The 21,660-nt window shown below is 40.4% G+C and overlaps 1 protein-coding gene across 2 annotated transcripts in view; it reads right to left on the bottom strand.

The window, feature by feature from the left end:
- LOC126191253 (uncharacterized) overlaps window positions 1–21,660 on the bottom strand; it is a 143,018-nt gene that overhangs the window by 106,953 nt on the left and 14,405 nt on the right. For both annotated transcript variants that reach the window (XM_049932062.1, XM_049932063.1), the window contains exon 2: window positions 3,260–3,369. In XM_049932062.1, the coding sequence (XP_049788019.1) occupies window positions 3,260–3,369 (110 nt within the window). The remainder of the gene's footprint in view (window positions 1–3,259; window positions 3,370–21,660) is intronic.

The raw sequence follows: 21,660 nt of genomic DNA, 5'->3' as shown, positions 1-21,660 counted from the left end.
CTTAACAAAACGAAAACAAAAAAAAAATTATATCCTAGAACATCAATGAGTCACTGTTGGAACTGGCCAACTCATACAAATACTGGGTGTAACACTTTTTAGGGATATGAAAGGGAATGATCACATAAGCTCAGTCATGGGGAAAGCAGGTGAGAGACTTCAGTTTACTGGTAGAACACTGGGGAAGTGCAATCTGTATACAAAGGAGACTGCTTGAAAATCACTCATATAACCCATTCTAGAATATTATTGAAATGTGTGGGACCAAACAGGACTAACAAGGCATACTGAACATATACAGAGATGGATGGTCACATGTTTGATCTGTGGGACAGATCATGAATGAACTGAACTGGAAGACTCTTGATGATAGACATAAACTACCCAGAGAAAGTCTATAAACAAAGTTTCAAGAACTGGCTTAAATGATGACTTTAGGAATGTACTACAGTCTCCTATGTATCACTCACATAGGCATTGTAAGGATAAGATCAGGATAATTACATATCCACAGAGGCATTCAAACAATCATTCTCCCCACACTCCATACATGTATGGAATGGGAAGAAACCCTAATAAACAGTACATTGGGATATACCCTCTGCCAGAGTATATATGTAGATGTAGATGTAGTTAGGTGTACTGGGACATCAGCTAGCACCTGGTAAACATTGTCTCACTACAGTCCCCCTAACACAACATTTCAGAGCAACATTCACTTCTACAATTTTGACTTTCTTAAGTTAATGTAAACTTGACATCAATAACTTGAGAATACAATTTAATTGCAATGTATCAAGTTCATGTCTGCTGATATAAATCAGCTAGGTAGGTGTATGTCTTGCAACTTGATTGGAATATGTAATACAGAAAGCTGTATTGAAACAATCTTGATACAACACTTTGGGTGTTAACATCAAAGAAAATGTAATGCGTATGTCAGTCTGCTCCCAGATTCATTACATAGAACTGTATGCATAGTAGTCTTTTTAAAGTGAGATTAACAGTAGACCTCAGTAAGTATGTTCTTGTGTATAGTCCATTATGGGGAGGGGTGACAGTTTTGTTTACTTCCAGCTGACAGAGTTCTTACTTGATTAATTTTAGCCTACAGTAGAAATATTTAAATTAAATTATACATTAAAAAACCACTGACCTGATGATGATTGCCGGGTGGCGCTTACATATACAAAACAGACCAGATATTTGGACATACATGTATCTACAGTCCACATATAAATCACCTGATGGTAAGTTGTTATTCTTGTAGTACTGCCAGATGTATTGACGGATCAATCAATGTAATTATACATACTAAATTTACTCCATCTGGTACCTGGAAGCACTCAGCGACTGTACTTCTTTCAACTAGTGAAAGAAGGTACAGCATTCAGTTTCAACTTGTGTTTATTGTGCAGATCTCGACTTTGGCCACTGAGTGACCATCTCCAATGCAGCAGATAATGTTAACACATTTCAGCCATAATCTGACATAGTCTCTGTTGGAGTACACACATCAAGAGTTCAAACTGCACTCAATTTGTTAACTCTTGATGTATATAGTCATAGAGGGACTATGTCAAATAACGGCTGAAATGTATTAACTTTCTCTGCTGCGTTGAAGATGGTTACTCCGTGACCAAAATCTGGATATGCTGCAATACACGCAAGTTGCAACTGACTGCTGTGTCTTCTTACACTGACTAAACTATGCATACGTCTCTTGAGGTCACTATGTGCAGAATGGAGAGAGAACTCCGCTGGCACAAAGTTGCATGGCTAAATAACAGCAGTAGCAGATTTAAGGACTGCAACTGACGGACTGGGTCTCACTGGTTTAAGGTTGCTGATGTGTACTATATGCTCTCCATACAACTTATTTATGAGAGTGATGCATATACTTATCTACTTTCTGGACGATGTGGGACTCTTGTTATTTCCACCTGTTAATGTTTGGCCTGCACACAGATATATCTATTTTCCTAATACAGTCCAGTTTCCTTCATCCACTGCATGTTGTGGCTACCACAAGAGCACCAAACAACATGTATGCACCGAGAGAGTGATTTGTATTAGAATGCTTCCCAAATTGATAAAGTTACAGTGTTCTCCAGCACAACATTTGAATTATTCAGCAAATCTCTGGAGTACTTTTATTATAAAGTCTAGAAGTCTTTGTTTCTGTTTGGTTCACAAACAGTCAGAATCTATTATTTGCTGTGATTTATTTGTACTTAATGGGTATTCAATAAAATCTGTGTTGTTGAAGAAGCAGGCATACAAAGCTGTCTTTCCTTATTTCTGTTTGTCAGTTCCATCCTGGAAAATACATTATAAAACAGGCAAGATTAACCTACATTCTAAATCTGTCTGGCAATAGGTAGCTTCTTGCATTTATCAAATTGTTGCTCTGTAGTGTGGTGGGGCATTAAAGCTTGTTTGAGTATGAGGAATCAAATTACTGAATTATCTAAATTAACTTTAAATTAATTCATTAATTATATCTTAGCTATGACTAAAATGAAAGGTTAATAAGTGTGAGGATTATCCTCAAGGCTGAAATTATGACTGAAACTCTCTAACTTAGCTAAATAAGGTAAAATGATGCAGGTAATCTTTACAAAAAACTTTGCTCCCTAAAACACTGCCTCACTGTCAGCTGTTAACAACAACAGTAATACAAAATTACTTGTGTCTTTTTTATCTATTGCAGCAGCTCTCAGAGTTAGCAAATCAACAGCAACACGAAACTGTTATGAGCTTGATCTACTAGTTTCAGTGCATGTATGAGCAGGTCCAAATGTGCACTGGAGCAAGTTGTGACATGTCCACCATGGATCCTGCCTCACAAAATTTGAAAATTTCAGCTGTATCTATTAACATGACTTCATCAAATGTGTAAAGGTATAAAACTACAGAGTGAGGCAAATAAAAGTGGCCCAGACAAGTAGATACGACTGGGCATGAATGCATGTGTTAACAGAGGAGGAAAAGACCTCCAGTTACATCCAACAGGATGGAGCACCTGCCCATACAGCCAGCCAAACCTTGGAGCACATTTACACAATCTTCATGCCTGACAGATATGTTACCAGAGGTCAGTCTGGTAATGGCCACAGCCAGCCACCCAGGTCATCAAGAACTACTTTGATATAAATAACAACAAATAGTACCACATGAAACTCATGCTAATTCAATAAAACAAAAAATAAATTACTGAATGTAACTTATAAATTTGGTATTTTAAGCAAGCACTTACGGCGGATTGTCTTGTGTACTATCTGTGCCTGCTACTGCAGTCTCTGGTGATATTAGGAACATTACTGGTTTAGGTGCAATTGGTCGAGGTCGAAGACTGATTTTCTCAGCCTGTAAAACATAAAAACTTTTAAACCTTATCAAATCATGACAACACAGATATTATATAAAAATCTTATGACAATTTGGAAAGCACATGTATAAAGTTCACATACTTACAAAGCGTGTGAACTACACTCCTGGAAATTGAAATAAGAACACCGTGAATTCATTGTCCCAGGAAGGGGAAACTTTATTGACACATTCCTGGGGTCAGATACATCACATGATCACACTGACAGAACCACAGGCACATAGACACAGGCAACAGAGCATGCACAATGTCGGCACTAGTACAGTGTATATCCACCTTTCGCAGCAATGCAGGCTGCTATTCTCCCATGGAGACGATCGTAGAGATGCTGGATGTAGTCCTGTGGAACGGCTTGCCATGCCATTTCCACCTGGCGCCTCAGTTGGACCAGCGTTCGTGCTGGACGTGCAGACCGCGTGAGACGACGCTTCATCCAGTCCCAAACATGCTCAATGGGGGACAGATCCGGAGATCTTGCTGGCCAGGGTAGTTGACTTACACCTTCTAGAGCACGTTGGGTGGCACGGGATACATGCGGACGTGCATTGTCCTGTTGGAACAGCAAGTTCCCTTGCCGGTCTAGGAATGGTAGAACGATGGGTTCGATGACGGTTTGGATGTACCGTGCACTATTCAGTGTCCCCTCGACGATCACCAGTGGTGTACGGCCAGTGTAGGAGATAGCTCCCCACACCATGATGCCGGGTGTTGGCCCTGTGTGCCTCGGTCGTATGCAGTCCTGATTGTGGCGCTCACCTGCACGGCGCCAAACACGCATACGACCATCATTGGCACCAAGGCAGAAGCGACTCTCATCGCTGAAGACGACACGTCTCCATTCGTCCCTCCATTCACACCTGTCGCGACACCACTGGAGGCGGGCTGCACGATGTTGGGGCGTGAGCGGAAGACGGCCTAACGGTGTGCGGGACCGTAGCCCAGCTTCATGGAGACGGTTGCGAATGGTCCTCGCCGATACCCCAGGAGCAACAGTGTCCCTAATTTGCTGGGAAGTGGCGGTGCGGTCCCCTACGGCACTGCGTAGGATCCTACGGTCTTGGCGTGCATCCGTGCGTCGCTGCGGTCCGGTCCCAGGTCGACGGGCACGTGCACCTTCCGCCGACCACTGGCAACAACATCGATGTACTGTGGAGACCTCACGCCCCACGTGTTGAGCAATTCGGCGGTACGTCCACCCGGCCTCCCGCATGCCCACTATACGCCCTCGCTCAAAGTCCGTCAACTGCACATACGGTTCACGTCCACGCTGTCGCGGCATGCTACCAGTGTTAAAGACTGCAATGGAGCTCCGTAGGCCACGGCAAACTGGCTGACACTGACGGCGGCGGTGCACAAATGCTGCGCAGCTAGCGCCATACGACAGCCAACACTGCGGTTCCTGGTGTGTCCGCTGTGCCATGCGTGTGATCATTGCTTGTACAGCCCAATCGCAGTGTCCGGAGCAAGTATGGTGGGTCTGACACACCGGTGTCAATGTGTTCTTTTTTCCATTTCCAGGAGTGTATTACTATGAGAAACTGTTACAAAAAACAACATACGAGATGTGTTCATAAAATATGGTCTCCAAGATGCTAGAGCTGTGATAAAATGCTTTTACGTTAATTCCAGCAACACTGGTGCATAGCTTGGCTCGCCCCATTCAAATCCCTACCAACATGAACTTACTGTGACACTGAGTATTAACTGGGCAGCGTTGTGATGGAGTTCCCCCTCGCTTCTCCCGCCAGGTGCGAGTTGAATGAAGTAATAAGTTTTTTGAATGCCAAGGACACTATCCCCATTGACATTCATTGTCAGTACGCAAAGTCTATGGGCCACAGTGTATGGATGTCAAAAACATGCAGAAGTGGGTCAGAGAGTTCAAGAATGGACATAAAGACATCCATGACGAATAACATCCTAGTTCACCTTCATCAGTTTTGGCCAAAACAGTTGCAAACGTGGAGGAAGAAATGCTTGAAGATCAGTGAGAGACAGTTTGTGAGCTGTGCAAATGGATCCCTGAAGTCAGTAAGAGTAAGACTGACAAGATTTTGACCAAACATTTGCGCTATCGCAAGGTGTGCACGTGCAAACCCAAAATGCTCATCGAAGATCGTAAATGGCAACATGTTGGAGCAGTCCACAGATTCTTGGAGCACAATGAAGAACAGGACAAGGAATTTTTGGATTCAAGTATCAATGATGACAAAATCTGGGTACACTACACAACACCTGAAAGTAAGGAAAAGTCTCGTCAGTGGCGGCATTTGAGTTCGTCAAAGCCATGAAAGTTCAAACAAACACGGTCTGCTGGCAAAGTTATAGCCACTGTGTTCTGGGATAGAAAAGGTGTATTACTGTGTGAGTTTATGCCTACCAGCACAACCATTAATGCTGATCACTACTGTGAGAGTTTAAAAAAACTGTATCTTGCCATTTGCAATTGAAGGATGGAAATACTGACGAAGGGAGTGTGTTTTCATCATGACAATGTATGACCCCATACTGCCCATGCAACAGCTAATCTCCTGGCTCCATCTGGATGGGGTATCCTCACCAATCCTCCTACTCCCCCCCTCCCCCTCCAAACACACACACACACACACACACACACACACACACACACACACACACACACACACAGCAACTACTGACTTTCATCTGTTTCCTGAGTCGAAGTCACATCTGGTTGTAATGCATTTCCAGACCAACAAGGTCAAGTACTAACAGCGCAATGTGGCAGGCGAGTTCTACAACAAGGGTAGACAAAAAATGCCACAGCACATGTAAATATGCACCAATCACAATGGTGACTACAACAAAAAAATAGCTGAAAGTGCAACCTTTCCATTAATGTAACATTCATTGCCAATAAATGTGTTTCATATGTGGAAAAAAAATGGAGACCTTATTTTACATACGAGCTTCATCTACATAGAGACATGTATGCACACATATAAAGATATCTGGCTAAGAACAAACAATATTTGTTCTCTTGGTATATCAATCTCCCTGTAATTTCTCAATTAGTCTGTGATTTCTATGGTTAGAGTTTCTGTAATATTATGCTGTTTTGCACAGTAGGAAATGGGTACGGACTGTGCTTGTTGTGTGTCAACACGAGGGGAAATAGCTGCCATCCAGAAACAGCTAGAAGCTGTGTTGGCCACAATTAATTGTATGTAAGCTGCTGCCTTTCCACTCCACTGCAACAAGCAGGATAGAGTTCAACTAGATTCCTATGCAGGCTGTTTAGGGTTAGCCTAGCAGTAGGAATCATTACTAATGCTTGGAATACAGTGAAGATTGTTTTCATTCCGAAACCCGAGAGAACTGATCATACCAAAGCGATGGATATGAGATCGATCAGTCTATCATTCCTTTTAAAGACATTAGGAAAACTGCTTAATGTGCACATTAAGGAAAGGAGGCTAACAGAGGTTCCTTTACATATAAACCAACATGCATATCAACCAGGCACAGCATGTAAAACAGCAACTATCGAACCTGATGGGAAGGTGGAAAAATCTCTACATTTTCAAGAACTTCCTCTCTGCATCTTCCTGGATATTGAGGGGGCTTTAAGCTATACAACCTTTGAACCCATGGTTATAATTACAGAAGAGCATGGCATTGAGATTACCATATGTAGGTGGATTAGGATCATGTTAAACAGAAGAAAGGGCGAAGCCACCACAAAGAACGAACAAATGGTGATCAATATCACCAGAGTGTGTCCGCAAGGAGAGGTTCTGCACCCACTACTATGCAACCTAGAGATGAATTGGTGCAGAAAACAGGATCTAAGGTCCAGACTTTTAAAAAAATGGTTGTAGCACCATTTATGAGGAAGGACTTCTATCCAATACACAGGAATTTTAAGCTTTTCCATGAAATTCTATCTGTAGAGGGGGTTGTGAAATATTTAGGAGTAACCCTGTATGTAAAACTGTCACAGATCCTTTACAAAAGGAGTATATATTCCAAGGTGAAAGGTACTCTGATGAACACCAGAAAAGCCTATGGAAAAACTGAGGTCTAAACCACAAGAGTACATATTGGATATATATCACTGTAATAAGACCTATGATAATTTATAAGGCTGCAATATGGTGGAACAAAGTAGAACTGAAGGTGGCTTTTAAGGAGCTTGGCAAAGGTACAAAGAGTGGCCTGCTTAGCCATAACAGGCAGTATTAGCAGCACATCCACTGCTGGGATGGAGACCATGCTGGACATGCCCTCATTACACTTTTGGGCTAAATTGAATGCAGCACCAAGGGCATCAGGCTAAAACCTGGAAATAACTGGATACCTTTAGGATATACAGAATTCCACACCAATACAGGGAATCTTGCAAATATAGGAACGGTCAATTATACAGTAACTTCCAGCTGCTTCAACAAACCTTTCAATGTAACAATTGGAAGTAAGGAACAGTGGAAGAATGAACCATGACACTGTGCAAGAGAATAGTCTGCTTTACTGATGGATAAAAAAAAAACATACAGAGGCACTGGATCCATGGAGCCAGGATATACAAAATACAGCCAAGATTAAGAGTGAAATATCTCTATGGAAGCTGGCTATGGTATGTCAGGAAAAAATATTCACTATTAGGGTGTGCATGGAGGAGAATTTGCGTAGATGCTACAAAGATCATGTTGTTGTTGTTGTTGTTGTTGTGGTCTTCAGTCCTGAGACTGGTTTGATGCAGCTCTCCATGCTACTCTATCCTGTGCAAGCTTCTTCATCTCCCAGTACCTATTGCAACCTACATCCTTCTGAATTTGCTTAGTGTATTCATCTTTTGGTCTCCCTCTATGATTTTTACCCTCCATGCTGCCCTCCAATACTAAGATCATAACACTTGTATTTACTCATACAGCCAAGCAGCTCTGAAACCTTTATCAGCCCCTGCAATGAGCCCTTGTGAGACTAGGGGAAAGCAACAGGGTAAACCTGCTGTTGATCTCTGGTCACTTAGGAATCAGTGGCAATGAACAAGCTGATAGATTGGTCAGGAATGTGTGATGGCTCCATTTATTGGACCAGAACTAAGGTGACAGCTAAAACAAAACTACGAAGATGGATGCGAAAGCAGGACTTAGAATATTGGACTATGATCCAAAAACGAAAATGTGGCACACTAATGGTGCCAAAGCCATGTTTTAAGAAACAATCTGTAATCCTGGGTTTGAACAAGAGACAGATAAACTCATGGTAGAACTAATGACAGGCCATGGGAATTTTAGGGAACATCTACGCGCAATGGGTACAGAGAAAAAAGCCCCTAAGTGTAGAATGTGCAGTGAGTGTGATGAAACTGCACCCAACCAAATCTTCAAATGTGAAGCATAGGAGATTAAAGGCACAGAAAATTAGGTTATCAAGTCCTGAAGAAACTGTGTCTAACTAAGAATTAGTAAAGGACCTCCTACTGTTCTTTCAGGGTACTGGTTGGCCTTGCTACAATGACAGGGAGTGAAGCCACACAATAAACCCTGTTTTGGTGGGGCGAATAGTGAGCTGTGTCCACTGTTGGTTTATAACTCCCTCTTCGAACCAAATTATGCTGCTGCCCTAAGCTGCAACAGCATTGGGTTGTATGTGATAAAAGCTGAAAACACCAGTGCTACTGCACCTTCAAACGAATATGGCTGATTTGTCCTCATTCAAGGGCGAGCAGCAGACAGCACTGGTATCCTGTATCTCTGGGCAGAACGTGAATGTTTGTATTGGCTGTACAGCTGTCCCCTTACACAACAGAGATGAATGCTGTCCAGTGCTGATAACACATCTGAGTCAGCATGGGAAGTGTTGTCTACTGGCCAGTGGTTGATTTCTTGCAGAGTGTAGATAAAAATCAAAGAATGAATACAGGGTGTTACAATAAGGTACGGGCAAACTTTCAGAAAACATTCCTCACACACAAATAAAGAAAAGATGTTATGTGGACATGTGTCTGGAAATGCTTACTTTCCATGTTAGAGCTCATTTTAGTTTCGTCGTCCACCTACGCTCAATGGAGCACATTATCATGATTTCATACGGGATACTCTACCTGTGCTGCTTTACAAGTACGACACAACACGTGGTTCATGCACGATGGAGCTCCTGCACATTTCAGTCAAAGTGTTCGTACGCTTCTCAACAACAGATTCGGTGACCGATGGATTGGTAGAGGCGGACCAATTCCATGGCCTCCACGCTCTCCTGACCTCAACCCTCTTGACTTTCATTTGTGGGGGCATTTGAAAGCTCTTGTCTAGGCAACCCCGGTACCAAATGTAGAGACTCTTCGTGCTCATATTGTGGACGGCTGTGATACAATACGCCATTCTCCAGGGCTGCATCAGTGCATCAGGGATTCCATGCGACGGAGGGTGGATGCATGTATCCTCGCTAATGGATGACATTTTGAACATTTCCTGTAACAAAGTGTTTGAAGTCACGCTGGTACGTTCTGTTGCTGTGTGTTTCCATTGCATGATTAATGTGATTTGAAGAGAAGTAATAAAATGAGCTTTAACATGGAAAGTAAGTGTTTCCGGACACATGTCCACAAAACATATTTTCTTTCTTTGTGTGTGAGGAATGTTTCCTGAAAGTTTGGCCATACCTTTTTGTAACACCCTGTCTATTAGTCATTGTTTGCTCAACAGTCAGTGTGCACTAGTATGTTCTCTGAGATGTCTTGTTCAAGATGTGGAAGAGGTTCAGCTGACTGCTATTTAACACATTTGGTGTAATTACTTTCACATCTTATCTCATGTCAGCATGAATGACACTTGCTTCTTTGGTTCTCCTTGTTTCCTTCTGATAGTTAGCTGAATTGGGTAAGGCAACTAATCTCACAAAAGGGAGGAAGCAAAGGTCACTATCTGCAGCATAGCATTCAGAAATGTTCGCATTTGTCTGACTACAATTTGAATGGCCCATCTAAACAAGAGGCTCAGATGATATTACAATGATCTGAGAGATATATTTCTCAATCTGGCAGCTCTCTAAATAGGTGAAGCATCCACTACACAAAGGAAATGGTTTTATTTATTTATTCCATGTGATCTGATGGTACACAGTGTGTTGCAGATGTCAGAATATATCAGTTAACATTGTTAACATATATTAACATAGGCCTATAGTATCTTAATATATTATATTGCTCAATGTTTTCAATTTAACACAAATAGCAAGATTACTGTTCTAAGTATTCATTTACAGAGTAAAAACAGTGGCACAACAAATATGACTTCACGGCTTTACTAAATTTTATGTTGTCTTTGATGGACTTAATACTAGTGAGAAGATTGTTGAACAGTTGGAGGCCCATGTGGAAAGCTCCCTTTTTACACAGTTGAGTGTTTGTATGTAAAACATGCAGATTTGCATTTTTCCTGGTGTTGTGTTCATGTATTTCATTATTTTTTATGACTCTGGTGTCAGTTGGCACTATGTGGTTTCTGAAAAATTTTAGAGTCTTGAGAATGTATAGGCAAGGCACTGTAAGGATTTCCAACTTTCTGAAGATGGTTTTGCACAAGCCTCTGGGTTTGCTCCCAGTAATAATCCTCATTGCTCTCTTCTGGATTCTGAATGTGCTCAGAGCAGTTGGAGAATTTCCCCAGAATAACACACCATATTTTAGGTGGGCTTGTATGTAAGCGTAGTACGCGCTGGTTAATGTTTTCAGGCTAGCACATGATTTCAGTATGTTGTTGTTGTGGTCTTCAGTCCTGAGACTGGTTTGATGCAGCTCTCCATGCTTCCCTATCCTGTGCAAGTTTCTTCATCTCCCAGTACCTACAGCAACCTACATCCTTCTGAATCTGCTTAGTATATTCATCTCTTGGTCTCCCTCTACCATTTTTACCCTCTACGCCACCCTCCAATGCTAAATTTGTGATCCCTTGATGCCTCAGAACATGTCCTGCCAACCGGTCCCTTCTTCTTGTCAAGTTGTGCCACTAACTCCTCTTCTCCTCAATTCTATTCAATATCTCCTCTGACCTCGATGTTGAGCACCCATAAGCCCCAACACACACACACACACACACACACACACACACACACACACACACACACACACAAACACAAACACACACAATATCTCCTAATTAGTTATGTGATCTACCCATCTAATCTTCAGCATTCTTCTGTAGCACCACAATTCGAAAGCTTCTATTCTCTTCCTGTCCAAACTATTTATCGTCCATGATTCACTTCCATACATGGCTACATACAAATACTTTCAGAAATGACTTCCTGACACTTAAATCTATACTCGATGTTAACAAATTTCTCTTCTTCAGAAACGCTTTCCTTGCCATTGCCAGTCTACATTTTATATCTTCTCTACTTCGACCATCATCAGTTATTTTGCTCCCCAAAAAGCAAAACTCCTTTACTACTTTAAGTGTCTCATTTCCTAATCTAATTCCCCCAGCATCACCCGACAATTCGACTACATTCCATGATCCTCGTTTTGCTTTTGTTGATGTTCATCTTATATCCTCTTTTCAAGACACTGTCCATTCCGTTCAACTGCTCTTCCAAGTCCTCTGCTGTCTCTGACAGAATTACAATGTCATCGGCGAACCTCAAATTTTTTATTTCTTCTCCATGGATTTTAATACCTACTCCGAATTTTTCTTTTGTTTCCTTTACTGCTTGCTCAATATACAGATTGAATAACATAGGGGAAAGGCTACAATCCTGTCTCACTCCCTTCCCAACCACTGCTTCCCTTTCATGCCCCTCGACTGTTATAACTGCCATCTGGTTTCTGTACAAATTGTAAATAGCCTTTCGCTCCCTTTTTTTTACCCTTGCCACCTTTAGAATTTGAAAGAGAGTATTCCAGTCAACATTGTCAAAAGCTTTCTCTAAGTCTACAAATGCTAGAAACGCAGGTTTGCTTTCCTTAATCTTTCTTCTAAGGTAAGTCGTAAGGTCAGTATCGTCTCATGTGTTCCAATATTTCCACGGAATCCAAACTGATCTACCCCAAGGTCGGCTTCTATCAGTTTTTCCATTCGTCTGTAAAGAATTCGCGTTAGTATTTTGCATCGTGACTTATTAAACTGATTGTTCGGTAATTTTCACATCTGTCAGCACCTGCTTTCTTTGGGACTGGAATTATTATATTCTTCTTGAAGTCTGAGGGTATTTCGCCTGTCTCATACATCTTGCTCACCAGATGGTAGAGTTTTGTCAGGACTGGCTCTCCCAAGGCCGTCAGTAGTTCTAATGGAATGTTGTCTACTCCCGGAGCCTTGTTGCGACTTAGGTCTTTCAGTGTTCTGTCAAACTCTTCACGCAGTATCGTATCTCCCATTTCATCTTCATCTACATTCTCTTCCATTTCCATAATATTGTTCTCAAGTACATCGCCCTTGTGTAGACCCTCTATATACTCCTTCCACCTTTCTGCTTTCCTACTCAATGCATAACAGCCACTACTAATTATGGCATTTACCTTTCCTGTATGTGTATTCCATTTCAGGTCATCTTGAACCCACAGACCCAGGAACTTGAAAACAGTGTCGGTATCTATTAGCTGGTTATTTACAGTGACAAATGGCTGAGAGGAATTTGCATTTTGTGTTGTGTGAAAGTTCATGGAAGCTGTCTTTTTGGTGTTGATAGTTAATCTGTTGATTTTAGCCCACTTGCTGAGTTGTTCAGTGGCCAAGTTCACAGCTTGATAGCACAGCATGTGTATCATCCAATGGAATTTTTTTTAGGTTAGAGACACCCCTGAATAGCGTCAGAGACGAATTACAGCGATAGCTCAGCCACATTACTCTCAGAGAAGAATTTTAATCTTTACTGATTAGAAAAAAATATCAGTGTGCTACTACTTAACTGCAAGAGTATAAATGGCAAGGGCCCAGAATTGATCTTGCTTATTAAAGGGAACAATGTCGATATGGTATTAGGGAGAGAAATCTAGCTGAAACCAGAAGTGAGTGCCAGTAAAATACCAAACTCATATATAAACACACACACACACACACACACACACACACACACACACACACACACACACACACACACACACACACCTCACAAGGATAGGCAGAACGGTGGTGGCATATTTATTGTCATAAGGATTTCGTAAACATGGTAATTGGATGCTATTGTAGACCATTTCCTCAGAATGTGAAGTGCCAAAGAATAAAGTACAGAAAGACTTCAATTTGCTGTGCCATGAATAAGTACACACATATAGGCTATTTGGGGAATGGTTCTGTGAGGCAGGTTTATGACAATGCTTGCAAGTGAGGAACCACGGCCTGGCAGGCACTATAATCGTGTATGGAGATGGGTGTGGAGTAATCAGGTGTAATACAGGACACCAAGATGCTATAAAAACATGTATGTTACATCTACAATAGCACCTAGCAACCTGTATGGGGCCACAACGAACTAGAATAAGCTCCAGAGGAACCGTGTCAGAGGCGTAGGAAACGGAGTATAGATAAGGGAGCCCAGAGGGTCAAGGTAAGCAGTCATGTCACCATTCTGCCTGCAGCTGGAACCAGAAAGAATTTTGATTGTTTAAGCTGCAGGTCAACCATGAAAACCACCTGGTGATGGATTTCGACAGCCATCCAGCCCACTGAATCAACTGCCAAGATCCACAGTAAGGACAAGCCACAGTCATGGCGAGGGACATTTGAAATTCGGCACTGCATGGTGCAAGGAGCATGGGAGCGGTGAGCCTCCGCACTTTGGGTGATGTCATCAGACAGACTGCAAGCTACTGTCTGCAAGGGCAGAGATAGAGTGCAATCTCATGGCCTTCCAGGTTCAAGGCTTCCTCAATCACCAACCAAGCCATCTGGAGGGGGTTGGGGGGTGGTGTTGGGGAGGGGGGGGGGGGACTGCTAAGGCTCTACTACAGTGACGAATGACGGCTGCTGGCTGTTACCCTTCGACGCTCTATATGGTGACCACAAGTAGTACTTGTGAGAATAGTCAGCCAGCCACACTCTGGAGGGTGGGCACAGCACTTCCGGTTTGGATGGCAGACGCTGCCGGCCATGCCGCTTGGGCAAGGGCAGGAGTCGTTACGTCACACAGACACAGTGCCACGGTGCCATGACAGCAAATTCTGGTGCTGGCATTTGTGCTGGCACATGTACACATGCCATGCTGCCAGCATCTGGATCAGCAGGGGTATTGTGTATTCTTCAGAGTGTAACGTTCCCTGGCAGCACACACACTATTAATAAACTAAAATTTAATTGTATTATATACGCTGCTATGAAGCAATTTGTATATACTGTAATTATTTAACAAAAAATATTATTTAATTTTGTATAAAGGACATTCGTTATTATTGTAATATCTTATGTAATAATATTCTCAATGTATTTATGATTGTAATATTTCTATACTCATAATGTAATTACGAAATGTATCAATATCTGCGATAAGAAAAATGTAAAATACAGCCGCAGATTGCAAAGAGACATTAACGGTTGGGAGTGGTATAAATAGGAATACATAGTGTGCATTCTTTGTCGTCTTCCTCGAGAGCTGAGAGAGAGAGGAACCTGTGATGTAGCATTTTATGAATGAGTAGACTTCATTTGTCTGTATCTAGATTTAGCCGCCATTAGAGGAGAAATTGCAAACTAATGTAAGTTGAATTATTGTTGTGGTCTAAATACATTATAATTTATCAAAAGTGTGTATTACTAATGTAAATTAGCTTGCCCATGTCATCTATAATATTTTTTAAAGGATTTTCAGCATTTTTAGCAATTATCGCTGGTGTTGCTGGGCTGTGCCGCAACCGAACGATTTGCAGCAGCGGCACATTTAAAAAAAAATGTTCCGCTAAGAAAAATTAACCAAACCCGTAGATTGGGAGCAAATAAAAATTAGCAATGAATTAAGAAAATGTTTTTCTTTTACAGCAATCCTGAGACTGACGGAATTTATTACTGGTTTCACATTTGTGCATTCATAGGCGGATAGTTAACGTTGAAATTTAACAATTTGTTGGTTCTTTCAATTTCTAAAGCAAATAACTTAAACGTATAGTGAAGTGTGTTTTATCAATGATAATTAAACGTCGGCTTGGCAATATTTAACCATTTTCTGCTAATAGAGACAGACTTGTGTTCCATAGCTAACGCCGGGAAAGGATTCAGTAAATATTTAAAAAAAAACACTACATTTAGAAAATGTGTGCCAAGGCCGAATTATGTAAAAAATTAATTCTCAACTAAATGTTCTTAATCAGTTAATATGAATTTATCAGCATGAGAGGGTTGACTAAGTTCACGTAATTTTAAAAGTGCTTAATTCTTTCTCAATGAATTTTTATTACCACACGTAAATAAGGGGTTCTACAACAAAGTTCGTACTGAAAGAAAGAGCAAATAACAAAGACAATTTAAAAAAGTAACATTTCCAATCCCCCCCCCCCCCCCCAAATTACATTTGAAATCAAAATCATGCCATCATTTTATATTTATTTTTCTTAATTTCATTAAAGGAGTAATAAAAGCCAATGCCAAACTTGTCTGTGTATCTCTACATGCCCTCGCATGATTCACCCTCTCTCTCCTGAGCCATCTCTCTGTCATCCTGGCACATTACACTTACTGAGGCCGGGGGATTGTAACAACTTTACCTACTAAGGGAGGAGAGACAGAGTATGCACAACAACATTCTGAATGTTGTCTTTAAAAAAAAAAAAAAAAGTACTTCGCACAGTAAGTTATGGGGCTGTGTGAGGAAATTCTTTGAGCTCCTAGTAATGAAGAGACCTGAATTTTTAAGTCAGTTAATGTATCAGTGAGAATCACTGACCATACAGCTGTTACAGCATCATCAGATACTAAAGATGTTACAAGGAATGTTCAGAAAGGTAAGAAAATATTTGTGCATAGCAAGAGTGTCTGGAAGCAAACTGTAGAGTAACAGAGCATCAACATCAAATATTCAGCACTGAGGATAAAGATGTGACACACAAATAAATGTGAATGAAACCACTGTACAACACACCTTAATATAGTACATGCCAAAAAAGGTTGTGAAGGATGGGAACGATCATTCAACAGTCATATTAGAATATTGCTGTGAAAGCAGCACAGACTTAAGTGAAGCTCAAGCCTGGCTGACAAACTAAAATGTTGGAAAAGGAGAACAATATAACATGAATTTAATGCTTTTGAAAGCAAAATTTTGACTATCAACCTGATTAAAAATATTAAGGTGGTTTGGTATTACGTGACTTCTACAAGTGGTTCGAAACCATCTATTTGGTCACTGGGTTACCAAAATGGAACCAAGACAGAAGATAATAGGGACAAGTCCAAACTACTGAATCCCTTCTTCCAAAATTGTTTCACTACTGCAGATTGTAGTAAAGTTCCTTATTTCTCTCATCGCACACATGCCAAAATGGTAGATATTGATATAAGTAATTGCACAACAGAAGATCAACTAAAATCACTCATTAGTGGAGAGGCATCTAGACCTGTACTTGTAAGATTCTCCATAGATTATACGAAAGAATTTACTCCCCTTCTAGTAGCAGTTTATCACAGGTTGCTGGACCAACAAAGCAATTGGAAAAAATCCCACATCACTCCTGTTTTCTGGAAGGGCTGTCAGACATATGTACATTGTGTGTGTGTGTGTGTGTGTGTGTGTGTGTGTGTGTGTGTGTGTGTGTGTCTTGTTGACAGAGGTCAATGGCCAAAAGTCTTTTTGTTGTGCCTATCAACAATTCAGCATATCCACTATATAGTGAGTAGCAACTTTCTTTCTCATAATATTGTTACAGTCCATCCTGGATTTTCCATTGTTTGATCTCAATCACCTGCAGAATTATGGGACATGTTTTATGTCCATTGTGATTACTTGGAGGATGAAAATCTCCTCTAAGAAAATAAATATAGATTCTGCAAACATATAGCCTTTAAAACACAGCTCATTCTGTTTGTCTAGTAGGTCCAGAGCACTTTAGACATGGATGTTTAGTCTGTGACTGGTTTCAGGCTATGCCCATTTTCAAGTCAACCAAAGTTCACCAAGTAAAATGTCTGTCCAAAACAGCAGTTTTAAGTGGGTACATATGTGTATGGTCCCAACTAATATTCGTTAATGAATAACTCTGCAGTTATACGATCATATCTATTTTTACTTATTTACACAGAATTAAACACAATTTCTATAAGTTTATTTTGCAAAAATTATATTTAGGCCTATACTATTTTATAGCCACGGACAGGGAGTCTTGTTTCCAATTTCAAAAAATTTTGGAATGTGAAACATGTTACTGTACATATTATGTAAATGTCCCATTTCATCACACAAAATGGCCCTCTTTCACAGTTAGAGATAATTATACATGCTGCTCCATGCTTCAAAATTATGCCTCCCATAACAAATCTGGTGGTTCCCAGAGCTTCAACAATTGGAAGAGCCTTGATCTGAAAGATCACTACAGATTCACTACCAATGATGCCTGCTCCTGATCCTGTCCAAGATCTTTGCCAATCCCACATGGGCTGATGTTCAATAGTCATTCAAATAATTTAGTAGGCCTGTTTGTAAATAAACTGGGACGACAAGCAACCATTTCTGTAGCTTTAGGTCATAATTCCTGTGATACAATTATTCATCTGTTATTCTGAATATTCTTTTGACAGTTTCTTCCATATCTAAGATGGTCTTCATTAACAGTACATCTTTGTTTCACTCGGCTACAATGTTTGTTAGTGCAGCAGTGAGTGGGATACCACCAGCAATGTAATGTTCTTCCAATGGATTCCACAAAAGGCCCACACCATTTTTGTGTTTCATCCATTTTTGTATACTTCTATAAAAATATAATCTTGAAGCTTTAGAGCCCATGTTGCCAATTGTCTGACAGATCCTTCAGGTTTGTCAGCAACCATAAATGGTGGTAATCAGTCAATGAGCGGTCTATTGTACAAACAGGGTTGGAAATGGTTAATGCTCTTACAAGGGTGTGCAGCCGGATAGCATCGTCCTGACAACATAATATCTTCAGGTGATATTGCAGGTGCACAGTCACATCAGAACTGAGGCAACATCAGATACAGCGGCTCCGTTACACCACAGAAACAGGCTGCTGCGCATGCGCAAGAAGCAAGGAATTGCAGTACCACTAGCGGTAGAAACTAACAAAAGTGATAAATCGCTAACTAAGACACAGTGGGTTGAAAACCAGTTCATTGTTATTTTATATCTGATAAAACAGAATGCCATATCTTGCTTAGAGGAAAACCTTTATCTCTGTTAATAATGTCATTGGATAATCTTATTTTGATGTACACAATCCTAGTATCGGGAAGACAGAGCAATAATTTGCATCTCTTTAAATGAGATACTACACCCTTCATTGAGACATTGTTCAGTGACAGTAAATTTTTCAGGCTGGAGCGAATGAGTGTGACGTTGATGTTCCTACAACATTCATGAACCGTACAAATAGTTTGTCCAATATAAGTCTTTCCGCACTGACAAGGAATTTTATATACCCCAGGCTTCCTCAATCCCAAATCATCTTTAACAGATCCAAGAGTGGCTCTAGTTTCAGTCAAAAGCAAATTTTTAATATCATATTTTCTGAGGATTCTTCAACTTTTCAAAGAAATACTCCCTGCAAAGGGTAAAAAAGCAACAGTTTTAAAAGTGTCCGTTGTTGGTTCACATGGTGGTCCAAACTGAAAAGCACAAACAACCTGATGACCAGTACATCTATTTTGTATGAAAACTTCCTTAAGATAATCCACTTGTGCATCAAATTATCATAATCTGAAATAGCATAGGATCTCTAGGCCAGTGTATGTAAAACTCCCATGTGTTGACCTGGTGGATGATAACTAGTCCGTAAACATAGGGTGCAGGTTTATAGTATACGCTCTGTACCAAAGTTCTGTTTTCTTTTTTATGTACTAAAACATCCAAAAAATGTCATTTACCATCTTTTTTAATTCCCATCAAAAATTTGATGCATGGATGAAGGGAGTTAAAATGATCCTAGCCCTAAATGCAGTATCTTCAAAATCTTCCATGAAATGACTGGCAACAATAGGGGAAAGAGGACTCCCCATAGCCAAGCCATCAGTTTGTTAAAAAAAAATGTATCATTGCATAAAAAATAAGTTTTCTTCAATACAAGGCAGCACAGCCCAGTAGTTTTATTATCCAAGGCTGACCAATTAGCAACAAAGACTCCTCCAAAGATAACTGAGTAAAAAGTGAAACAACATCAAAATTAACTAGAAGATCAATGTTACAAAACATAGAGCAATGAATAGAAGCACCTATAGAGGGGGCACATTCCAAGTGAACCACTCACAACACAAATGTGGCGAGGAGTAGGTAAAAATACATTTTCTGAATCAGGATAGCCCCAATTTCCATTAAGTACATGCCTCAAGATATTTTTATTTCCTGCAGTTTTTATCTAGCCAGCCACATCAACCTCTATCTGTGACTAGCAATTTTGCATGTTCATACTGAAGAAATATTTCACTATCATCAGACAGTCCAAGGTATCATCAACTCATGGCAAAGGTGTACATCCTTTTGGTTATCTTGGTCAAAGAACTCCATTAGTCATTACGTTGTTAATTCAGGAAAATGGACTCTCATTCAAACACTTAAACAAACATTCCACCACCAGAACATCCATCTCAACACAACCAATTATGTACAGTATATTGCATCATCAACAAAAATATGAAACATTCCTAGTTTTCTCAGTAAAATTGATAGAATTTTGATTTAAACTGATCTGCACACTAGTGGTTTAAATACCTTGGCTACATGACAGAAAAAATAATGTTCTATTTAAAAAACTATAATTTGTAACTTTAATTCTCTGGAAAAAACTGAATAAACTATGTTTATAACTGCACAGAAAGAGTAACTTTTCTTGTGATTACCTATATCAATAACTACTCCTTGTGCTTATCTTTTTGTAAGTTACACAAAAACATCATGTGTGCATCCTGTAATGTTGGTTGCTATTGAACAATAACTTAAACACTGTGCTCGCATACTGTGATAGAGTTTCCAGAATGAAATTTTCACACAGTGGAGTGTGCGCCGATTTGAAACTTCCTGGTAGATTAAAATTGTATGCCGGACCGAGACTCAAACTCAGAACCTTTTGCAGGCAAGTGCTCTATCGACTGAGCTACCCAAGCAAGACTCACGACTCATCCTCATAACTTTAATTCCGGTGGTGTCATGTCTCCTACCTCCCAAACTTCACAGAAGCTCTCCTGTGAAACTTGCAGCACTAGCAACCCTGGAAGAAAGGCCACTGCGGAGACATGGCTTAGCCAAAGCCTGAGGGATATTTCCAGAATGACATTTTCACTCTGCAGCAGAGTGTGCACTGATATGACAATTACTGGCAGATTAAAAATGTGTGCCAAACTGAGACTCGAGCCAGAACCTTTGCCTTTTGCAAGCAAGTGCTCTTCTGTGTTCGAGTCTCGGTCCGGAACACAGTATTAATCTACCTGGAAGTTTCATTTCAGCACACACTCCAGTACAAAGTGAAAATTTCTTTCCGGAAACATCCCAGAATGTGGCTAATCCTTGTCTCCACAATACCCTTTCTTCCAGGAGCACTAGTCCTGAAAGGTTTGTGGGAGAGCTTCTGTGAAGTCTGGAAATTAGAACACCCAGTCATGTCAGCATTAAAGCAGTGATAACAGGTTGTGGGTCATGCTTGGATAGCTCAGATGGTAGAGCACTTGCCCAAGAAAGACAAAGGTCCTGAATTCAAATCTTGGACCGCATTCAGTTTTAATCTGCCAGGAAGTGTGATACAGTTGTTGACAAACTATAAATAGAGAGAGAAATGTATAGCAATTGATACAAGAACTCTTTCAGAATACTTGTAAATAGCACATACTTATTTCTGTATTTAACAGGTTCATGTTTTATATGCTTCTTGTAGATCTGATGATGGCTGTAGAGCCAAAACTGTTTATCTGTGCAAATAAAACAAAATGTGATACAGTGAATTCTATAATTTATTTAAATATCGGGATGACTAGTCTCCTGCAAAGGTAAAAGCAACCTCATTTCATGCATTATCTTTTGTTCTGAGTGCTGAGCTTCACCTGAAGCTGCTGCATTCTAGTTCTGTATTCATGTTCATAGTATCATTTTATTCACTTTTCAGTTGAAAACTAGAATTAGTTCTGTTTTGGCCCAAATTCTGAGGTTGAAATTTATGTTTCTTTTTA

This window comes from Schistocerca cancellata, chromosome 6 (genome assembly GCF_023864275.1).
Source record: "Schistocerca cancellata isolate TAMUIC-IGC-003103 chromosome 6, iqSchCanc2.1, whole genome shotgun sequence".
Classification (NCBI taxonomy): domain Eukaryota; kingdom Metazoa; phylum Arthropoda; class Insecta; order Orthoptera; family Acrididae; genus Schistocerca; species Schistocerca cancellata.
Note: the sequence above shows the minus strand (reverse complement) of the source record. Positions and strands in the feature narration are given on the sequence as shown.